This window comes from Meleagris gallopavo, chromosome 15 (genome assembly GCF_000146605.3).
Source record: "Meleagris gallopavo isolate NT-WF06-2002-E0010 breed Aviagen turkey brand Nicholas breeding stock chromosome 15, Turkey_5.1, whole genome shotgun sequence".
Taxonomy (NCBI): domain Eukaryota; kingdom Metazoa; phylum Chordata; class Aves; order Galliformes; family Phasianidae; genus Meleagris; species Meleagris gallopavo.
In genome coordinates, this window is record NC_015025.2 from 7609221 (window position 1) to 7631700 (window position 22480).

Consider the following 22480-nt stretch of genomic DNA (forward strand, 5'->3'; position numbering starts at 1 on the left):
GCCCCCCCTCACAGGAGAACCGTCCGTCGGAGCCGTCCTCCACTGAGGAAGGAGAGGGCACCGCATCGCTGGAGCTGAGCGAGTCCTCACTGCAGTCGCTGTCGTCCTCGTGCTGGGCACAGTCACCCACAAGCGGGCAGTGATGGCCGCTGTGGCACTGCTCGGGTGCGCGGGGGGCTTTGGTCTGGGCGGAGGGGGTGGCAGAGGTGAGGTGCCGGTGCAGCTCAGTGCAGCTGCGGCTCTGCAAAGCGCCCGCCTGCCGGTCCCGGGGAGCATCCACCTGGGGAGAGGAGAGAGCCAACCGTCAGCTCCACGCCCCACTAGTGGATGTGGGCCCAGCACCGAGGGCAGGGGAAGAGCCACAGGGGATGGTGCAGACACCCAGGATGACGGAGCACCTCCTTCCCAAGAGAGTTTTACAGCTGCTCTTAGGCAGTCTAATTTGCCCATCCTAATTACCGTTATTCAAGTAGAAAAATCTTTGACGGCAGCTTCTGCTGGGGTCAGGAAGGGGTGTGGGGCCAGGTGCTGCAGTGCTCCCTGGGCCCAGTGGTGCCACGGTGGCTGCAGGCTGATGGGAGGGGGCCAAGGGGCAGATCCCATATGGCAGCACTCAGTGACACTGGGAGAGGATTGAACCCCTGGGCCCCACAGCAGAACAAACCCACATGTTTTGCTGAGCCCTAAAAAGACATACAGGAAAGCAGAGGGCACTCCACTATCCCGTGATGCTGTTCCCCTTCACCATGGGGCTCAGAGCCCTTCTCTGTGCATGCACCACTGAGGAAATACCTTTGTGTAGGGTCGAGATGGACGAGATTTGGGTGTCCCCGGGCGCCGGGCGCTCCCATCCCTCTGCACCTCACAGCTTGGAGGAGATGGAGAGAGGAGCAATTTCTTCAGCTGCAATGAGAAGTGTCGAAAGAGTGTGTCAGTGTGGCAGCTCCTCCAATGAGCACTGCGCGCGGAGGGCTGCGGGCTGTGCCCAGTGCTGAGCTCCCAAAGCAGAAGAAAAAGGCAGGAGGGGTCTCACACCTCCTATTGCCCACAGCGTCATGCCCAGGGGCATGTGGGGATACAGGGGCAGGGGGGAAGTGGGGCAGGGTAATCTGCATCCCAGAGCCATCCCCACTCCGACCACACGGGAGCTGTTGTAGCATTCCATGCCGCAATGCATCAGCTCTGTCCTTTGGTGACAGAGTCCATATTTACATGGTGGCTGATCTGGGCCAGACTTGGGTACTCCTCAAGGCTCGTTCAGCTGTAACACCCAGAACGCCCCTGCTCATTAGTGAGCTCGCAAAGCACCGTGCCAATGTAACCCTTATGTGTTAGGCTGAGGTTCTCCCCCAGTGCGCTTCCTACAGAGACTCCACCGCAATCCCAAGGGTGGTCGGAGTGGGGTTCTCCTGAGGTTACACACAGCTCTTACAGCCAGGTTAGCAAAACACTTCTGCTCAAAAACCTTTTTTCGGTCAGGAAAAAAAAAAACACCACACCCAGCAGCAACAGCATTTTGTGCTGCACCTGGAGGCAACAGCAGTTCAGCACAGGCCGACCGCATAGGCTCTGCAGGACTGCATGGAGGCACAGATCTGAAGTGCCCTGGGTCAGGCACTGGGATTTTTTGGATAATAGCAATGGGGGTGCCCAGGTCAAAGCATCAACTGGGGCTGTGGGTGTGCAGCTCCTGTTGGTGGAAGCAACCAGCACCTTCTCCCTCCCCCTGCAACGTATACATCCTATATATACACATACATATTGTGTGTGATATATACACCCACCTGCGCGCGGGACTGTGGGAGGTGGAAATGCGCGCTCTCACCACTGGATGTCACTCCTCCCCACCAGAGAGCGGGGCTGGGGGGACCCCGAGCAGGGTTGGGGTCTGGGGGGGCCGTGAGCACTGGGAGGGAGCAGGACAAGTGGCCCCATCCCCACGAACTTCCCGGGAATGGCAGAAATTTGCAGTGAATGCTGCAGCAGGCTGGGATATGGGGAGCGGGGCAGAGCCTGGTAATGCAGGGACCAGAAGAGATGTCCTGTTTCCAGGCTATAGGGACTGAGGCCACACAGCCCTGGGGGGAGCTGTGGAGAAGGCATGGGAGGGTTACACCCACCCGTTACAAGCTGAGAGCAGTATTCGCACTCAGGCTAAGTCCCCTCTGTCTCTCGTTAGAGAGCAGTGGGATCTTTGTCCTGGGGATACAGGGTGGGCCTCAGGGCTACAATGCTCTGGAAGGAGCTCGAGGCAGCCCCACAGCCTCTCCTGGCATTAACAGGGGATGTGGGTCTCGCCATGCCACCTCCCACCTTGTGACACCCCCTGTGGGTGGCACCCACCCCCCGCCCCTTAAATAAATACTGGGTCACACACAGCAGCACCCAGCTTGTTCCCGTGAGGATGGCGATGGAGGTGACAGCAATGATGCAGAACATGTATACGTATACAATACAAGTATATGCTTTGGTATTGACGGTTAAAGAGAGTTTTAAGCCTAGAATGAAAAAATTCAGACCTTTGCTTCCTATCATACCCATGCAGCCGGCTTATCAGGGGCTCATCCAAATCCACCTTAAACAGTAGGAAGTGGGTTCTTACTAGAGACAGCTCATCAACCTCGGGGGCCGGGGGCGGCTCCCCCGTGACCAGGGCGGTGGGTTTGGGGGAGGGGGCAGGCGAGGTGTAGGCATGGTTGAGCGTGTCCCCCTCTTCCATAGATCGGAAGGCAGCCAGGCCCACGTCATCTCCCTGCATATCATCCAGTGTCTCGGTGAGGGCCGCCAGCAGCGCTTCATTCTCGCTGTCTATTATCTGAAAGGAGCAGGGAGAGGGATTCAGGCACTTTTTGGTCCTCCTCCGTAATATCCTTAACATAAACCATACTCAACAAGAAGCAAACATAAAATTAGATTGGGAGCAAAGTCAGGCTCATGAGGAGGACTGCTGTCTGCACACAGCCTCCCTTGCTCCTCTCTTCTTGTATGAAAACTAAATATCTTTTGTTCCATGCCCTAACCTTGCTCGCATTTACTAGATCAGGCTCCAGGGAAAGGCAGCAGGATGCTCCATTTTTGGCTCTGTTTCTTTTCCTCCTGTTATTGGCACGAGACTGCAGTGCACACGAGTTCAGTGGGATACATTTCATCATACTCTGCTGTGCCTCACAGGCCTGCCTTTTGCATTTCTTTTCTGTTTATCTTTTCCCCAGGAAGTTCAGCGGAAAATATGCATCTCGTGATGAAGGTCCGTCAGCAGGACTGGACCACTTTCAAGCACAGCATCAGCACAGCACCGAAGCCAGAGGGCTGTTATTATGGCCAGGTTGGAAAATATTGGGACTTTTTTGTTTTTGTTCCTTTTCTTAAAGAACAAACTCTCCTCCTTCCCCAAAAGTGACCCTCTGCAGGTGACTTGGCAAGCTGGCCTCCAAGTCAAGGGCCTGGAGATGTTCAGGAGGACATGGCAGCCCTGAGAGGATGGGCACATCCAGGTCACAGCATGGGAGGAGGGAGAGTTTTGGGAAAGGCGGTTCTGGCACTTCCTCATTAGCCTTACTCTGCCTGCTCCATTTACAGACAGCAAGCAAATTAATGAGAGCACTAATCAGCTGGGGAGGGGATATTAATAGCAGTCCCATCGCACCTTCCCTCCCTTCTCCACATACCCTGTGTTCCCCACGCCTCTGCCTTTGGGTCCCTGGTGCCTGGCTGTCACCCAGCACGAGCCATACAAATGGTACTGCCTCCAGTACATGGAGGGATGTGTCCCCATGTTCCCTGGGTACCTGGAAGAGCTCAGAATCATCGGTGCTGTACTGGCTGGACTCGGTCTCGGAGTTCTCTGCGCACCACTGCAACTCGCCAAAGCAGCCGGCCGAGTCGAAGTCGCTGGCGTCCAGCTGGGACAAATCGATCTCAGGGAAGTCGGAGTAGAGATGCTCCTCATCAGACACCTCATACTGGGGAGAGAAGAAAGCGGCAGTGAGCGTGCAGCTGCAATGCAGGGGGTTTCGTTGGGGTCCCCACACGCATCACCTCTTCTCAAGCACATTCCTCAGACTACAGTAGTGGCATTTTGGAATAAAATGGAAACACTGGGCACGTATCGAGCCCCGGATGGGCAGAGCCTGGGGTATGGCAGCCGGCAGTGCAGCCTGTGGTGATGCATGGCGAGCACCCAGGGTTCATCCTGCTGCCCCAACAATAGAGAGAGGTGAGAGCTGTGGGCACACACACATGCAACACACAGGGCAAGGCTCTGCAGGATGGCTTCGCACCACTTACCCTGTCCCCATTCCTGCTACGTAGCAGCACAATGCTCCCTGGGGAGGTGCGTGCCCCAAGGCACTGCAATGACCCCTCAGGCTCCTTGCACAGGCAAGAAGGGAAAAATGGCACAGAGATCATCACTGTCCATGTGCATCTGGGGAAGCTGGAGCTCTAGGAACCCAGCTAAAAATATCCACTGAATCACAACACAGCTGAGACCTGCCCTGATCCCACCTGGCTCCTCACTGCCCGCACGGAGCTGCGCCCATCTGCCCCACTCTCCCTGTGCATCCCCAGCAAAACATGGGCTCCAGCACAGGGTGAAAGGTCCGCGTGCATCGCCCCAGCATTGGCTGCCCAGAGGGAGTTTTCTGGTGATGAGGGAAGCAAGTTTGTTTACACAGCAAATGGATTTCGAAGCAGGCAAACATCTGAGCACGTGAGAGAGGCAGAAAAACACGGTGGCCTCCACTTGTGCGGCGCTGACAGGCTCTGCTCCACCACGCAGCGGGGGGGACAGGGATCTCAAACTGAGCTGCAGGAAGGGCAAAGGCAGTACTTCTGTCTTCCTCAATTCCTGCAACAACTCCAGCTCTCCCTTCTCCCTAAATCTTCCCATGGGAACACAGGCAAAGGGCTTATTTTTAGAAAAGCCATACACACACATATATACGTGTGTGTATGTTCAATTAAAAATAGCAAGCAGACAAATTCTCCTGTTCCTTTTGATATGCCACAAGAGAAGAGTTCTTGGTGCTGAGATCACAAGGAGCAGCTGACACCAGCGCTTGGGACGTCTTTTGATCAACTCCGCAGATGTGACACGTCCCCGTTGGCAACAGAGCTGAGTAAAAATAAACTCCTGCAATCCAATGCCGTGGAGCTGCCCAAGCTGGGCACCCAGAGACAGGCATTTGGTGCCCTGTGCTGCAGTGATCCCAGGCAGTATCTGCAGTGGATGCTCCTGGACTCCCAGCTCCCATATGGGTGAGCAGAGTCCCAAAGCCCCGCACCCCAGCAGGGCATCCCTGTGCCAGGCCATGTGCCAGGCTTTCAGCAGGAGGGGTCTTTTCGGGTCAGGAGCACAAGCGGGGAGCATGAGCTAGTGCTGGTGCGGTACCAGTGTGGTACCAGTGTGGTAGTGGTGCGGGGCTGCTGTGGGCATGGGACCTCATCTGTTCCAGCTTTCCCTTTTCCCATCCTTTCCACTTCCTGCTGCCTTGGGAGAGGAGTGAACTTTTGTTCTAATTTTACTCAGGAGTTTGTAGGAAGATCAGCCATGGGTTCTTGGTGTGCAGCCAGCAAACACCCATGGAGACATGCTCAAAAATTCGGAGGCATCTCCCAGCCTGGACACCTGGCCTGAGCACACTGCTGCATGGCTGCAGCCAGAGCTGCAGGGAGCTCTGCCATGTCCAACCCATCCTGCAGCAGGAACAGCTCCAGTGTGTCCCCATGCCACAGCCCTACACTGTCCAGGAACACAGAGCCAGAGCCTCAATAGTGGAAGCAGGGCCTGCCTGGGAGATGTGCAGGGACCCACACAGTGGGGCTTTGTGCTCACTTTGCAGGTTTGTGCAGAGCTGGCCATGTCCAGTAGCCCTGTGCTGTGCTGTGGAGACACCTTGGCTCCAGGTACTCTCTGATCATTGTCCCCAGCATCCTCATGTACCACGGCTGAGCCAGGAACAGCGACAGCATGAGGGACAGGCTGCCAGGGACATTCAGAGGTCACTGTGGTGATGACGGCTCTTTGCTGGGGCCCTGCTCTGCCCAGGCCTTTTCCCAAGAAAGCACAGTGCAGCCTCTTTCAAGCAAAGAACTCTCCCAGCCTGTTCTGTGTCTTTGCATAGAGCAATTGCCTGAGCAGTGGCAGTGGGGAGGCAGGGGACAGTCACCTCGTGTCCCCTCATAGCTGGGGTCTGCCGGGGAGCTGGGGCAGCTGCTGGCCAGAGTCACCTCTGAGCAGACCCTGCTGAGCTCAGCCAAGCATTAACACTGGCATGGGGACAGCAGGTGGGCCATGTCTCTGGGCAGGTGATTTGCAGCTTTTTCTCCTGCTTTGTAGCAGCATTAACTTCAGTGCAGGTGTTTGTGAGGTTTTATCTGCTAAGAAAGGAGCCCAGCTCTATTTCAAATATTGGATTAACAAGATGGGAGATGTTTTTTTTCTCTTTCAATGTGAACTTGAGCTCCTCGGGCTGAACCAGCCAGCAGAAAGTGTGGTCATGGCTGGCCTGGGGGCTCCCGGAGAGCAGTGAGTTCTCCCATGCATGGCACCAGCGAATCCATGACCACAGCTCAGGGACAGCACTGAGGCAGCACTGGCCCTTATCTTGCAGCCTCCTGCCTGCAGGCCCTTGAAGTCGTGGCCAAGTGCTCTGCAGCACAGCTCTGGGCGCAGCAGGCATGCCGTGCTTGTGCTCAGCGGTGCTGCACGAGCACAGGGCTCTGAAGTCTGCCGGCACGGATGGGGCACAGCAGCCTCTCCATAGCTTAATCCCAGTTAAGCTGGAAGGGCAGATCTGCACCGCCACTTCCACACATGTCCCCAGGATGCTGTGCAATCGGCTTGTCACTCACATGCCACTTAGCTGCTCTCTGTGTCTAATGAACAAAAAAAGGAAGGAAAGAGGGGGCTTCCCAGGGAGGGTGATGGAAGAAGCCAGAGGCTGTGCCCTCACAGGGAGCGGGGCTGTGACTCACTGTCCCTCTATCCCCACCACTAAGTGCCTGCTCAAGGCATTAAGGGATGAACACACATCCACACACACATGGGAGACAGAGCTCCAAATTAGCTCATGGCATCCCGGCTGCAAGGTGAGAAAATCTGGAGCCCCACGGGTAGCTGCCACCACAGCCCTGCTGCAGGTGGGAATGCTGCGCCCTGAGCTCTGGAAAGGAAAGAAACACCTTGGCAGGAGCTTGGAGAGAGCCGTTTGCGCTTATCAGGGAAATCCGTAATTACAGACTGCTTGAAACAGGGATTATGGCCATGCGGGCGGCAGACACTGTGTGACTGTTCCAGCTGGGGCAAGGGAGCGAGGGGGCAGTGGCACTGGTGCCATCAGCACTATCCTGGTGCCCTGTGGGCACCGACCGTACCCTGTGTGCCCCTGCAGCCGGCGCCTGCCCGTCCCAGAGCTGTCACCGCAGGGCTGTGTCGGCTCCGGCCCCGCTCCCCGATAAGAGCATGGCAAGGGGCAGCTGCCCTCGGTGCCAGGAGGGGGCACGGGATGGTGGAGGAGAGAGCTATAAATAAGAGTAAATACAACGAGGCACCTGGCCAGCGCTGTGAAGGTCACCGGAGCGCGTGCCGCAGATAAGCAGCCCCCCTCCCCACTGGCATTTGACAAAATGTCACCGAAGGAGCGGCGCAGTGTCAGGTTGTGTCGCTGCCTGCTCCCCCATGTTATTTATAGGCCCTGCAGCTCTGGGGCCACTGCCACCCCTCCTGCAGAGCTTGGGGCTGCAGCACTGGGGCCTGCCCTGCTGCGGTGTTGCGTTTGGGGGGAGAGGGGCAGAAGAGCTGCCAGCTGCCCAGCTCTGCAAGGCATGGGGTTAGGAGAATTTGACCTCTGCACTCTCTTTTGTTTTCAGTTGGTACTGATTTGTTTTAATGATTCAGCCCAGCCAGAAGGAAAAACAGCGCTATCATTTAAACTCGGACAAAGCAAACATCAGGCTGGGCCTTCCTTCCTCAGAAATCGCCACTGTTTGCCTGTGCTGCTGCAGCATGGGGCAGCCCTGGCCACAGTGCCAGCCTTGCACAGCTCCCTGCACAGCTCCACGCAAGCTCCATGCACAGTTCCCTGCTCCACACACAGCTCCATGTACAGCTCCACACAGAGCACTCCGCAAAGCTCCATTCACAGCTCTCTGCACAGCTCCATGCACAGCACTCTGCACAGCTGCATGCACCATTGCATGCACAGCTCCATGCAGACAAACAGCACAGCCAAGCAGTGCAGGCAGCACACAGAGCTGCTCAAGGTCTGAGGCACAGCCACAGCCGAAAGCACAATGAAAGTGTTCTCATTCACTGACTTTTGTCTTACATTAGAAGGGTATAATTAAGATCAACCACAAGATGCGAGTAATAGGAAATATTAAACATTAACTACAAACAATAAACATGAACTTGCCAGGATACCTTTCATATGGCACAAAGATGGAATAAATTGCATTAAACTATCCTTGAGTCACAGCATGGACCCAGAATAAAGGAGCCTGAGATAGTGCGATAATGCCCAGAGTAAACAAAGGTGTACTGGAACATTTTAAACAAAGGTGTGCCGAGTTTAGGAAGAAGGGCAGCAGCATAGTGCCTATATCACAGGTTGTGGAGCTGCATTCTAATACTGCACCCACCGCTGTCTGTGTGGGCTCTGTGTTGCAGTCACATTGGGCACGGCCACGGTGGCTTGAGTCTTGTCCCAGACGGTACCCAGAGGGGCAAGGAGCAGCGGTGACATTGGGGCAGGCAGGGAGCCCCTAGCACGGGGTTCCCCCCCAGCACAAGCTGCACTGTAGGATGGGGCCAGTGCCTGACTCAGTGGGGAGCTGACCGTTAGTATGCTGTCACTGAAATTCCCCACAGCGGCAACTCCCGGCTTTCAAAAGGACAGGATGAGCCGGCGATTATTTTCAGACCTTCCTCTTGCCACGCTCCGGGTGCTGGCAGCCACATGACGGCTGTGGGCAGGGGCCGGGTGGGGTGGCTGTTGGGCAGGAGGGTACTGTCACCACACTTATAAACCTCCCCTAGCCACACGAGCTCCAGCCTGTGGCACTGGAACCCGTTGGCCTCGCTTAGGGACCCGCAGAGGTGACACGGAGAAGCCCAGAGGCTCTTGAGGTGCACTGAGAAACAACAGGGAGAGGCACCCAGCAAACGCAGAGTGCTACCAGGGCCACTTCCCGCAGGCGCTGTCACCCCCAGGTCACTGAGAAGTACAGCCCTGGAGACCACAAGCTTTCCATCCACGGCACATCAGTGCGCTCTCCCATTGTGGCACGCTGGTGTGGTTGCCATATTAATGCTGAGCACTGACGGAATACGGGAAGGCAGCGGGGGATTAACTGTGATCACCAAAAATCTTCTCCTCCTGTGGAGGCCCTGGCTTGGCATGCAGCCCAGCCCTGTAGATGGAGAGCTGTGATTTGGGGATCTGGGGCACATTCTCCTCCATGTCAGCAGAACTGTGGCTGTGAAGTGAGAGCTGAGGCTGAAGCCAGCCTAAATGCCAGCCCCTTACACATCCATCTGAGGAGCGAGTGTTGATAATGTGCTGACTATTGCCTGCAGGATCAGCTCACCCTTCCTCAGCTGGAGAGCACTCCCCGGCTGTTGTGCCAGTGGGCAATGCTCCTGCCTCCAGGTTGGCACTGCAGCTTCTGCACCTGCATGGGGCCGTTGGCACCATGAGGAAGCAGAGCACCGACTTAGTGCTAATCAGGGCGAGGCGGGAGATGAGATGGAGAAGGTTCAAGCCCAGGTTAAGAAGGCGCAAGGAGGATCTTTCCGCATTAGCCTGAGCTCCGAGCGGGTCTGACCACACCGTGCCACTGCCATGGGCACGCTTAGTATGACACTGCGGTCAGGGCATTCAGCACCAAAACCAACCCAGGATGACCCCCACCAGAGCCTTATCTCCTGCTGGTCACCAGAATCCCCTCTGGGCAAGGAGAGGAGGAGGGGAACGACACCCTTTTCACCCTTCTTGCCCTCTCCACAGGCTTCAAAATGGCTGCACCTTCCCAGCATGCACACCTGCATGCTCTGCAAGCCCTGATTCTCACAGCCAGGACCCCCCTTCCCTCTTTCCCTTTGCCCACCCATCCCCAAGGATGGTAAGTGCTGTGTCTCCATGCATGGCACAGTCCATTCCAGTCTCTGGCACTGTGCTCTGGGGGCAAACAGGGGCCCAGGCAATGCACCGTGTTCACCCTGCTCCATCTGCACTTCAGGAGAGCCTCGCTGTGCCCAGCTCCCACATGGAAAAACAAAGCTTTCGCAAGATGTCCAAGGATGAAAACCACTGTGGAAAAGGCAAAACTACTCCAATCTCTCCACACCTCCCATCAGGCCTGCTCCTTCATGCCTGGGCCCATATCCCAGCGGGGGTGGCAGCACCAGCCATGCCCAGCCCTCCTGGCTGGCTCCAGCACCTCCTGCTGCAGGCAGCGTTGCCCATGCCCGCTCCTGCTTGCTGCCCTGCAGGATGCGGGGATATATTGGATATACTGGAATAGTTCCAACATTTATAGCGGAGAAAATGAGGCATGGGAAGGCAAAATGGGATCTGGTTGTTACAGGACTCATGTCCCGTGACTGGCAGCTGTGAAAGTGGCTCTGCAGGGTGACGGTCAACACTTGTGGGCCGGCTGTGGGCACACCGGCACCACCCAGCTGCACTTTCCCTGGCATAGCACACTTCATATGGGGATTTCCCACAGCCACACCAACAAATACAACACGTTGCTTTGCCCATGTCTGCACCGGAGCCGGTGCCCTGGCAGCAGGCAGGAATCACACCCAGGCAATCAGTTGCCTGGCATCTGGGTTCTACCAGCAGCTGCAGGGGTAGCAGGATGCTGGGGCTGGTGCCGCTGGCCTGGCTGCTCCTGCGAGGGGGTCAGCTCTACCTTCTTTCCCCCAAAAAATGACTCACCTCAGAACAAAAGTGCTCTGAGATCTGCAGATAGAAAAATCCCTCTGAGGGCAAAATGCTCATTTAGGAGTAAATGCAAATGAAGGCGATCACACACAAACACAAAGCTTCGCACTCTTGAAAATTACCCCCTGCAAGGGACCACACCTTTCCCTTTACCAAAACCCCAGCCCAAGAGGCACCAACGGGTGCGCAGGGAGCTGCACACTTGGGTGGGGCCTGGCCGCTCCCCTCTGCAGCTGCTGGGGGCTGCTGGGGCTGCTGAGGATTTTGGGGCTGGTGAGGGCTGGTAGGGGCTTCTAGGGGCTGCTGAGAGCTGCACTTAGCCTCCTCCCTGCCTGCCATGGGTGAAGTCCATCACTGCTGGAGCACAAAGCAGACCTGTCCCTGCCCCTTGTCCCACTCCATGTCCCGTGCCACCATTTTCACCACCGTGTCTGGTCCCAAGCGGTCCCTTCCCCATTTCTGACCCCCTAACCAGCATCAGAGCTGAGCACCCCCTCCTGCGCATCTCCATGGCAAGGCTCGCAGAGTTATGGCGATTGCTCCATGTGCCACCTTCATAAACTCTGAATGGTCCCAGCGCCTGGCAGCGCTCCTCAGTCATGTGAGCAGCTCCAGTTACCTGGCCCCACCGTCTCTATGCCTCGCTTTTATCTGATGCATCTCCTGCCCAAAGGAGGCCATCCGTCCCCCCGCTGCCTCTGCTCCGGGTACTGGGGGTTGCTGAGTGGCAGTTGGTCCAGCTGTCCCCATGCACATTTGCCTTCATTTCCAATGTTACTGCGAGCACAGCACTGCAGCTCCAGCAGGGCCCCTCACACAGACCCTGCGCACTCCAAGCGTAAAGCCTCAAACCCCTGCAATGCTAGAGGCAAGCAAAGGACCCCCGCAGGCTGCAGCCTCTCCAGGTGTCGGCACCCCAAGCACAGCTCCCCGCCATGGCTGCCCGGATGGAGCCACTCTTCCCCAACCCCAACTGAGCTGTGCCCACTTACGCAAACAACAATGGGAGCTGCTACAACTAGTTGGACTGCTGCGTCGTGGTCAGGTGCCTTCGTCCTCCCCCTCCTCCTCCTTCCAAAAGGCTGCTGGGCCTCGGGAAGGCAGCTGCCTCCATCCCTGCTCCCAGGGGGTCACAGTCCCTTGGGCACAGGCATGGGGCTCCCAGCTCCCAGCTCGGCATGCTCTTATCTCCCACGTGCTGCCAGGAGTCAGTGAGATGCAGCTGCGAAGCAGCACTGTCAGCGAGTTTCACAGTCCTTGAGGTGTCCTCAAGTGTCCCAGTGCTGCGGGTGCAGAGTGCACCACAGGTAACTAGAGGAAAGGTTGTCCATGTTCACCTGGCAATGGCATGGCACTGCTACAGCACTGGCACGTGCAGCTGGGAGCAGAGAGTTCAGGAGAGAACAGGACCCAGCGTGGGTAGAGCAGCTGCTCCCAACAACCTCTGCAGCATTGCAAAATGGAGGAAAAATCCATTTCAGGATGTGAGCACCGTGCACCATTATGCAAACCTCATCCCACCCATTCCAGCCCCAATCCCACACTGCCAGGGATGGCAGTCGATCTGGAGCAGCCTGGCTCTGCGCAGGGACCTTCCTGCTTTGCACAACACTCCTTGCATCTCAGGATTACAGGAACTCCTCATGAGTCTGCAAGGCCCTGGTTGCAGCTGGGAAATTCTCTCTAATTCCCCAGCCACTCACACGAGCTCAAGGGAGTCGTTTCCATGCAACAAAATCAGGCCTTTGCCAAAACCAAAGGGCCTCAAGCCAGTGCCTGTCCCAGGCTCCGTGGGATGCTCTGCTCCACTCTGCACATCCCTTGTGATGCTAGGCCCTGAGGTTCTGGTGCCGGTGCTCTGGCTGTCGGGATGCTCTGTCAGCTGCTGCTGCATGTCCTTGATGAGCTTTTCTGCAAAGGTAGCATCAAGCAGGAAGAGTGGGGAAACCTGCCTGCACTGAATAGTAAAATCTGCTGGCAACACTGTGACGCTTCTCCAGACGCTATGTCTAATTTTAGACTGCTCATTTGTTACCGTGCCGGCTGCTGGATTTGGTGCGAGGAGCCAGAGCATTGCATGAGGCTGCCCTGCCACTGCCAGAGCTCAGCTGGCGCTGCAATGAGATGAAAGTGACGGTGGCACTGCTGGATGCACATCTCAGCATCCTACTGAGCTCAGGTGTCCGTGACACCGCCATGAAGGGTCACACAAGAGGAAGCGAGGATATTTCTGTGTGCTGTGCAGGCAGTGGGATGGAAGTGCTGGAGCTGGCTGGGAGGGATGCACGGTGCGGCACAGGTTGGTCATTGGCTGCCAGCCCTCCCTGCTGTGCAGGACCCAGCGGGCAGCAGGTGCAGTGCTGCAGCAGGAGCCACAGTCACAGTGCATTGTCTGAAGGAGCAGGCGGGCGGTGCTGAGCTCAGCAAGGCATGGCAGCAGCACACGTCCTGCAGAGGGATGGGGCTGGTGAGACCCTCTGTGCTCTGGCTGTGCCGAGCAGACCCAGCTGGGGTACAGATCCAGCCCAGGAGCAATGCTGATGCCTGCACTGGGTTTTTAAAAATACCTCTGTGACTCAAAGTGCTCTGGAAAGCAGCAGCAGTACCCAGGACACCAGCGCAGAATGCTGACCCAGCCCCAGAGAGCAGATCTGCACTGCCTGCAGCCAGGGATGGATCATGCACAGTCAGGGATGGAGCCAGCACAAGCCAGGGATGGATCCAGCACAGCCAGGGTTGCCAGCACTCGCTCTGGCTGCAGTCACTGTCTGCCTGGGGCTATAGGTGAGCAGACATCCATACCAAACACTCAGCTCACACCAGGCTTTGTTCCGCTGTTTCACTTTCCTGAGGGAAGGAGATGTGCCCCAAAATGTGCTGGGGATTCACATCCTTCTTGACTCCTTGCCAAAATTCTCTTGAGGTATGCAGCTCACTGATGGGAAATTGAGTGCTGCTGGGAAGGGATGGACACTCAAGGAAAGAGGAAAAATGGGTAAAAAAAGTTAGGGATACACCACCCCAGCTGGGTCGAGGCAGTGCCGGCTGCACACAGCAGCCTCCTCCTCCGCTCTTGGCGCTGAGTCCCATTGAGACGGGGCCAAGGAGGATGGGAACTCCAGGCATCCCGTGCTGCCGACCGGGTCACACTGGGACACCTGCTCCTGGGACACCACTGCCAGCACTGCCGGCACGGCTGCATCCCCTACCCCGTGTCCAAAGAGCTGGCCAGGGGCACACAGCCAGAGGAAGCAGTCCCACAGCTCCAGTCTCCCCATCTCCACCCCATGAGCTTGGGGCAGTAGTGGTGGCAGAATGGCTAGAGCACAGCCAAGAAGCTCAAGACTGCTTCCCATGCATGGGAATGGGGGAGCAGAAGGACAGTGAGCGCTGTCCCACAGCCTGTGCATCCAGCACGCTCCTCCTCACCCCGCAGTGTACATTCTGGGGTGAATCCAACCCCCCTGCATTAGTAGCAAAAGCAGTGCCTGAGCCACTGCTCACAGGACCAGAAAGCTGCTGGGCTCACCCAGTCCTTCCATCACACACCTTCTGTCACACACCTCCCATCACACACCCTGTCACTGCATGCTTCCCACCCCACACCCTCATCCCTCCCTTGGCCTGGAGGCTGCTGCAGTGGGCTGGCACGTGGTGGGAACAACACCAGCACCTGACCATCCAGAGCAGGGTTAGGAATAGGACAGAGACAAGGATCAATCTGCAGGTTCCCAAGCACTCAGCCCAAGCCCCAGACATGGGCACTCACAGCCCAGGATGTCTCCATATGGGGGCAGGAAGGATGAAACACACAACTCACACAGGAAGCTGAAGAAGCCTTCAGGTTCCACCTGGAGCAGGGATACACTTTGGCCCTCTTTGCTCAGTCTTACAACGTTCTAATGAACAGTCTCACAGCACAGTTCATTTTGTAAGACTGCAGGAGAACCTAAAGCCATCAGATCCTCCCTGCCTGCCCCACTTGGGTGAGGACGCAGTTTAAGTGCTCCATTTCTCAGCCAGATCTCACAGATGGCAAAAGTCCATCTTCTGGGGAGAGTGGATACTGGAAAGTGAGTCCAGAAGAGAGGGAATGGCTTACAGGGTCAGGAGCACAAGAAAACGTTCCAGTGCCTTCCCAGACTTCTCCTCCTGCACATGCCCAGGAAACATCCCAAGCACAGGATTGCAGCAACCCAAGAAAGCCAAAAATTGGGCAGCATTGCTGGAGCAGCAAAGCGAGGGCCAAGCTGCGAGCTGCTGCCTTGCCTCAGCGCCTTTCCCCACTCCCCCAGCTCACGGGGCACAGACCCGCGTGCTGCCACTGGTATTTGGGTAGCAGGCCACCACGTGCTGATGACACAGAGCCAGAAGCAGCTGAAAAACACAGCCTTAAAATAAGAGCTGGCAGCAGGCAGACTCAGCTTGGCATCAGCCGAGACACGCTAGAGGCAGGAATGGGGATGCATCCGGTGACTCCCTGAAAGAGAGTGGTGCAGGCAGCAGCACCTGGGTCCAGCTGTGCAGGGCTCCCACCTGTGCATTTCATCTCAATTCTCTATCAGTGCATGGGTGCACCCTGGTCCCTGCACCATGCCCCCTGGAGCAGGTTTGCTATGAAAGGCTCTGGAAGCTGCCTGCTGTCCCCGCTGCTGGGGACAAGGAGGGGAGTGCAGGTGCAGCATGGCCACATCCACCTGTCCATCAGCAGCACATGCTCCAACCGCTCTCCCATGGCCACAGGCAAACTCTCCAGGACTCTTGGAGTCCCAGCGTGGTGGCTGCAAGCCTGTCCCCAGGCTGTCCCCTTCCTGCTGCCACCCACCCTCTGGAGCAGCCCTGGCTTTGTGCACGCATGCGATGCCTGCTCTGGGATCTCTTTCTGCATCTGAAGAGCTCCCAGTGCCAGCAGTGCCTCAGTTTCCACTCCCAGGCCTCATAACAGGGCCCATGTCCCTGCAGGAGGATGCCACCAGCACCTGCGAAGGGACTGCAGCTCCCACATGCTGCCATGCCCGACAGACGGCTGGCATCCATCTTGGCTGCTGGCAGGGACTGAGCGCCGTCCTGGAGAAACCTTGGCAAACCTCGCACCCCGTACTGCTGCAGGCAGCCCCTCGCCATGGCCGTGGCCACAGGCACGGCCCCACGGGGCGCGCAGGGGGAGTGGCATGGGGCAGCCAGCACGGGGACAACCAAAGAAGGAAAGGAGCAGGGCGAAGCAGGAGCTGCTGGCATATACTGTAAAAGGAGTGGGAATGGAGACTGCAGGGCTCCAGCTCAGCTGCTTTAAGATGGCTGTGAAGCTGAGAGGAGGAGGAGGATGTTAACCCTCCCAGCACTGTGCAATGTTAACCCTCCCAACATCAGATGCAGCAGGGTGCCCCCAACTCCCACCTGACAAATTGCACCTAGCTGTGCTGTCAGGCCCTGGGAGATGCTGCTCTAAGGATGGATCACTGAGAGGAGAAGGAAGAAGACGACAAGAAGGAGGAGAAGAAGGAGGTGGAGGCGGAGAAGAAGGAGGAGAAGGAGGAGGAAGCAGCACAAAACAAGTGCCCACAGGATGAAACCACAGCGGTGCCATCCATGGATCCAGGATGCTCAGCAGCAGCATTTCCCCATAAACATGGGGCTGCTCTGCCCCTTGTGCTGCCCCAGGAAAGCGGCCTCCAGTGCCCAGACAAGGCTGTGGGGGCACAGCTGGGGCACCAGGGTTTGGTGGAGCTCAGCTGCACCTTTGGTGCCATCCACTGGGCGCTGCCATTGCACTGGTGGGCAGCAAGGCCTCGCGACTTCTCAGCTGCCCTCCTCATTAAACACAGGCGTAATGCTTTCCTGCTAATTTTTCTCCTTCACAAACATCAGCCTTGGCCCTCCCTGTGTTTTATTGTTGGATTCATCAAAACTTTAAGAACCCAAGTGTGGTGATTGTAGGAACAGAGGTATCAAGCACTTAATTGCAACTTCCTTTCTTTGAAATGTTTATTGGCCATTGACGTCAACTAATTATTGAGAATTATTAATTAAGAAAGCATTTAAGAGCACTGCTTTTGTTGAGGTTTTGTCCTTACAATTAGTTTATCAGCCAACAGAAAAAAACATTGTCCTTTCCAGTTGCTTGGAGTAAAGCAAAGCTCCTATAATTAATTTCCTTTTCCTTAGCAAGCACTTTGCTTTGACCCACCTTGGGGATGTGCCTTTCCCCAGGTGTGCCAGCCCCGCCAGCTCGGTGCTCAGAGCCAAGGGACCCCAGGGAGGCTGCTGGATGGGAACACCATGTCCCCTCCACTTGGCAAGGGCAGCAGCACATGAGAAGCAGCTCTTTTCGGGAAAACACCTCAGGTGCCCCTGCTCCCACCAAAGGGTTGCTTTCTTATTTCCTACTCAGGCTGCTCCCACTGGGGACAAATCCTGCCCCAGAAGTGTCAGCCGCTCCCCGACCCTCGGTGTCGCACTCAGCAAGTGGGTCAGCTAAATATAAATGAACAAGCAGCTTCGGCACCAGGCACTTTTTCGCCTTGCATCATCGCCACCCTAGAAATGATGGCCCTGAAACGGGGTCTGGCTCAGTCTGCACTGTGGCAGACATGAAACGTTGTTATGTTGCCAAAGGCACCACTGAGACCTCTCCTTATAGCAGTCACCCCAAGCTTCCAGGTTGGCTGGGGCAGCCACCATGGGATGAGGGACCAGGTGGAATCAATGTCCTTTGGACAGATGCTCCCAGGAGCCCACAGCTGCAAACTGTGTGCACATCCTGCACAGAACAGGCCCGCAGGAGGGAGATTTCCATTTATCAAAAGCAGCTGCCCAAGCTCCTGAGCACACACAGAGCAAGCTCAAACCCCATAATTAAGGCTTGGCAGTGTACCGCCAAGCCTCCGGCACAGGCATGCCCATCCACAAAGAGCGCGTGGGTTTGGCTGGTAGGGCTGCACGAAGAGCCTGAGTGTGGTGCATCGGTGGGTAAGGCTGGAAGGCTGCAGCCTGCCTTCTGGGCAGCAAGGCAGTGCAGGCCCTGTGGGCCCAGCTTCTTCCAATTCTAAGGCATTGCCTTCCCCAGTGCAAGCTGCCCACCACCCCTCTCCTTCCTCCCCAGCTACACTTTGGTGGCTGGACACAGTAAAACCCAATGCTCTCCTCTACCTGCTAGGACCAGCTCCATAGCTGGGGCCAAGGGCTGCAATGACAAGAAGGGGCTGTGCCAAAGGGACCCACCACTCAGCTGGGTGCAGGCACTTTGCAGCCTCTGGCTGTCAGCAATCAAACATCTCCAGCCTCTCCCCCAAGCCCAGAGGGTTAATTATTAGGGGAAAAGCACTCAAATGAGGCAGCTCATTAAAAGCAGGAACGGATTAGTACAGAAACCAAGAAACTCTCTGGCTGAGGAGTTCAAGAACAGGACAAAGCTGCCCTTCCCTTGCAGGCACTGTGCAATCCTGCCTCAAAGCATTGGGTTGAATGGCACAGCCCAGAGGACCATCAAAGCCCTGCACCCTCCCAGGGTCTGCGGGAGCTTGAAGGTGGATGAAGGCAGCAGCAGAGCTTGAAAGCAATGAGAACACGCCCTGAAATACGAGTGGAAAATGTCTGCTCCAGCCCAGACAGTCAAGCTGCAGCACTGCCTCCTCCGCTCACCACGCATGGTCTCAACATTGCTGCAAGCCCCCAGCAGGGATGCTCCAGGGAAGAAGCCTTTAGGCGATGTGGGAGGAGAGGCAAAGGCAAGCAGAGTTCACAGCTGGGGCCACCAGAGAGAAATAAACCCTGGAAAAGAATCCTGCTCCATTTCCCACTGCAGGGAGGGCTTTTCAGGCAGTCTCCCATGAACCACTGGGGAGCAGCTGCAGCGCAGGGCCTGGCGGCAGGGTGAGCCCGGCCTGGGCCCTGCACTGCCCTGAGCCATGGGGCTCCACAGTGAGGAGTTGGGGCTGTGCAATCACTGCTGTGAATGGAGGTGGAACAGCACTGCTAAAGATAACTTCATACAAAGGTGCTATTAATAGTGATATTGTAGGGGTTTTGCAGGTTTTCTTCTTGCGTTCTGCAAGGCTCTCCCCCGGGAGTGATGGAACTAGCCCTGCCACAACTCCAGGGAAGCGATTCTGCATGGCAGAGCCCAGCAGCACAGCAGAGCCCTGGAAGCACACGGACAGGCAATGATGGCCAGCACCCGGCGGCCAGCCTGCCACCTGTCATGGCTGCAGGCCTGGGCCAGCTGCAGGATCCCACACGGGAGCTGCAGGCCATGCTGCTGCCGCCGCACCAGTTTCCATGGCAACTTCAGCACTCAGTGCAAGATGGAGATGACGGGATCAACAGGGAAAGTAACCGAGCAGAGCTGGCATCCTCCATCTGCAGCACAGCCTCACTAGCCCAAGAGCCTCCAGGCATCTGGGTCCCCCTCATGCTGGTTGTGGCTGTCCCCGTGCCACCACTCCCTCCCTGACAACTAGCCCCATCCTGACCGTGCATGCAGCACCTAGCTGGTGCTATGCCCCAGAGCGGCTTTGTCAGTCCTGGTGGCTGCAGGGACAACTCCCGATGGAACCACCTCAGAGCACATCACAGCCCAGCCTGCGCAACCTGGTACTGGAGCCTGCATGGGCAGCCTGCAGCCCTCCAGATACAGGAGCTGCTGGGGCTGGGCCCAGCTGCCATGCTCCCCAACCCAAAAGCGATGCCAGCACTTCTCGGGGGTCCCTGGCCAAGTTGCTGTGCATGGTGGCTGCATTCCAGGCCCTAGAGCGGAGACAGCGAGGGTGGGAGCTGCATCCCCCCCACCAGGTCCCACCACTGCCTCCTGCCTGCACAGGGCCCTGCAGCACGGCCCTTCTGCACAGCGCTGCAATTAGCCTCGGTGACCCCTGAAATCCTCAGCCTCGCTAAGCAGCCATGCATTAAATCCCAGATCCAAGAGTGGAAATAGACTTCATAAAAGGCTTATGGCCCTATTTATTACATTTTACACATGATGGAGTCCGACAGCACAGCGGCAGCACTGTGGTCGGTGCTGGCTCTGCCCGCACGCTGCGACAGACGGACAGACGGACTGGGAGTGGGCAGCCAAGCCCTGGCGGGTGTCTGCTCCTGACTGGCATTGAGTTGCCAGCTGAGTGCTCCAGCAGACGTGGGCAGGCAGGGATATCGATCTAGATGAAAGCTAACACTGCTCTCGGGGATGGGTAACCGTATCTGCCACACATTTGTATTCTTCAGAGCAGGGCAGGATGGTTTCAGCCATCTGCCGAAAGAAGCTCCGGGATCCTGGGGACGCTCCGGGCCCTCTGCCTGGCTGTATGCTGGATGTGCAGCCTCCACCTCCTCTATCTCACCTTCACGTTATCAGGGCTCAGTGCAGCACGCAGACAAAGAGATCACCACCACTGAGGGCAATGGGGTCTCGTGTGAATTGATGCAGCAGCAGGTCCCAAAGCCACATCCACAACTCATATTCCATCCCTGCATGTGGCCCTCTCAAGCACATGGTCCCAGTGGTGATGTCTGACAGACCACGCAGTCAGTCCCTGGGTGCCACCAGGCACAGGGAAGGCCACCAGCAGGACGTGGTGAGAACAGACCTGACAATGGGAAACGGGCTTCTAAGAGGTGTTTTGACTTGGCATTCCAAAGGGGAAGATCACACGTCTTTCATTAAACAAGCTCAGGGCTTTGTTGTGTGCAGTGCCCCAGTCACCTAAGGACAGAAGGACCTTTGCTCTTCTTCCCTTTCCTTCCTGCTGCCCAGCCCCACGTCTCGTTTGGTGGCTCTGCTCCAGCAGCCTGAGTTATCACCCCCAGTGTCAGTCCCCTTCACAGCACAGGACTGCAGGTTTTGCCTGCAGCTATAAGCTTTGCTCTGTGTGGTTCTCAATCTAGCTTTTTCCTCCAAGGGAAGCAAACAAACAGCATGTTTGGGCATAGATGGGCTCCCACCTCAAAAGGCAGTGAGACATCTAGAGAAAAATCTGCTGCTTGGATCCAGCAGGCTGCCTGCTTCCCCCCACCTCATGAGCTCTGCAGTGCCCATGAAGCTGTGAGCCATGGCCAGGGAACATGGAGGTCAGTGAGAGAGATCTAAGCTCCCCCCAGCACTCTTCCACAAAGGTCCCAGCCCCTCTGCTGCGCTCTCAGGCTAATCCTCCCACAACAGCGGCAGCTATATTTAGGTATCTAAATGAGACAGAGTGGCTGTTTCCAAAAAGAGTTAGTTTGGGTTACATAAATACAGAGGGAAACTTAAAAGGACCTTAGACTGCCATAAGCGAGAAGCAGAGCCAGGGACAGTCCCCGCTCCCTTGTGACTTGCCTTCACTTTCTGCTGGATTTGGGGCTGTGCTCCCCAGCATTGATGGGCAGGCTGGCACATGGACACACGGTTCCAGTGGCAACATGGGGGAAGTGCCTGGGATGAGGGGAACCCCCTGCCCCAGGACAGGGCCCTGGCTGCCATGTTACCAAGTGGCACCTCACCATGTCGTGAAGAGTTCCTTGCCATATCCTTGAGTGGCACTTCACCATCTCAGCATGCAGCACTTCACCATGTCCCCAGGTGGCACCTCACCATGCCAGCACATCTGCTCAGCCCCAGTCCTACAACAGGTCCCCAGGGCAAGAAGCCATCCTCGTGGGCAGCACAGGAGGAGCGAACAGCAGAGAGGAGGCACCCTGAGCAGCAAACAAACCGAGCAGCTCCAGCCCTCCTTGTCTGTGCTTGCCCAGACAGCTCCCCATGACCTCCCACCCCTCTCGGCTGCTGGCTTCCTTCCTCTTGCACGGACCTCCATAATGTAAAGCCTCTGCCAGGCGAGGAGGAGACACACGTGCATGAGCGTGTCCCACACACCCACTGCTTCTCATTCCAACCCATGGGGGTAAAGGGTGGGGGCTCCTGGAGTCTGTGTGCTGCAGTCACACGAACAGCAGCCTCAACGCCAGCGTTGTTTGGTAGCACGCACAGCAGGAGGTTTTGCACCAAGCGCTTTCATTTTCAAAATAAATATATAAATAGGCATACGTATTCCTTCCTAAAAGGGCATGACAGCAAAGAAAGAAAAAAAACCACAACAGCTCTAACACTGAGAAAACCACGGAGTTTTCATAATGCCTGAGTTCTGTTATCCGAGTAATAGGTTTTAGAACCCAAAAAATTACATGCCAGTCTCTCTGTGGGGCCTAAATATACAGAGAAACTTCCTTTCCATGAAACGCAGTTGCAATTTTTTCTTTTCATTATTAGCATGGTTAGGTCGTGACTACCTGTGTGCATGCCTACTCACAGAGATATGTGCTGCTGGCTGCTTTAAAGCTTCAGCTCCAGCTCTGCAGAGCCCTGGGGCTCACGCTCTTCCAGGGAAGGTTTAAAATCCTGCTGGCTCCGTGGTGCTGAGCGTGCCCATGAGCTGAACACCGCTCCTGGGCAGGCTGCAGGGATGAAGCAGAGAAGCAGCTAAGCACTGCGGTTTAAAGAGAGTTGGCAGCAAGGCAAAATTTAATTAGCATCCAGTGAAGGGCCATGAAAGTCG

The 22480-nt window shown here is 56.5% G+C and overlaps 1 protein-coding gene across 1 annotated transcript in view; it reads right to left on the reverse strand.

Annotated features, from left to right (window-relative positions):
• The window catches only part of PPARGC1B (PPARG coactivator 1 beta), a 24549-nt gene extending 8473 nt beyond the window's left edge, over window positions 1–16076 (reverse strand). Inside the window, exons 1-7 of the mRNA XM_031555650.1 lie at window positions 15932–16076; window positions 12656–12863; window positions 11945–12083; window positions 3789–3962; window positions 2603–2815; window positions 793–903; window positions 3–280 (exon numbers count right to left, since the gene is read on the reverse strand). Of these exons, the coding sequence (XP_031411510.1) occupies window positions 3–280; window positions 793–903; window positions 2603–2815; window positions 3789–3962; window positions 11945–12083; window positions 12656–12863; window positions 15932–16076 (1268 nt within the window). The remainder of the gene's footprint in view (window positions 1–2; window positions 281–792; window positions 904–2602; window positions 2816–3788; window positions 3963–11944; window positions 12084–12655; window positions 12864–15931) is intronic.
• Window positions 16077–22480: the final 6404 nt, after the last annotated feature.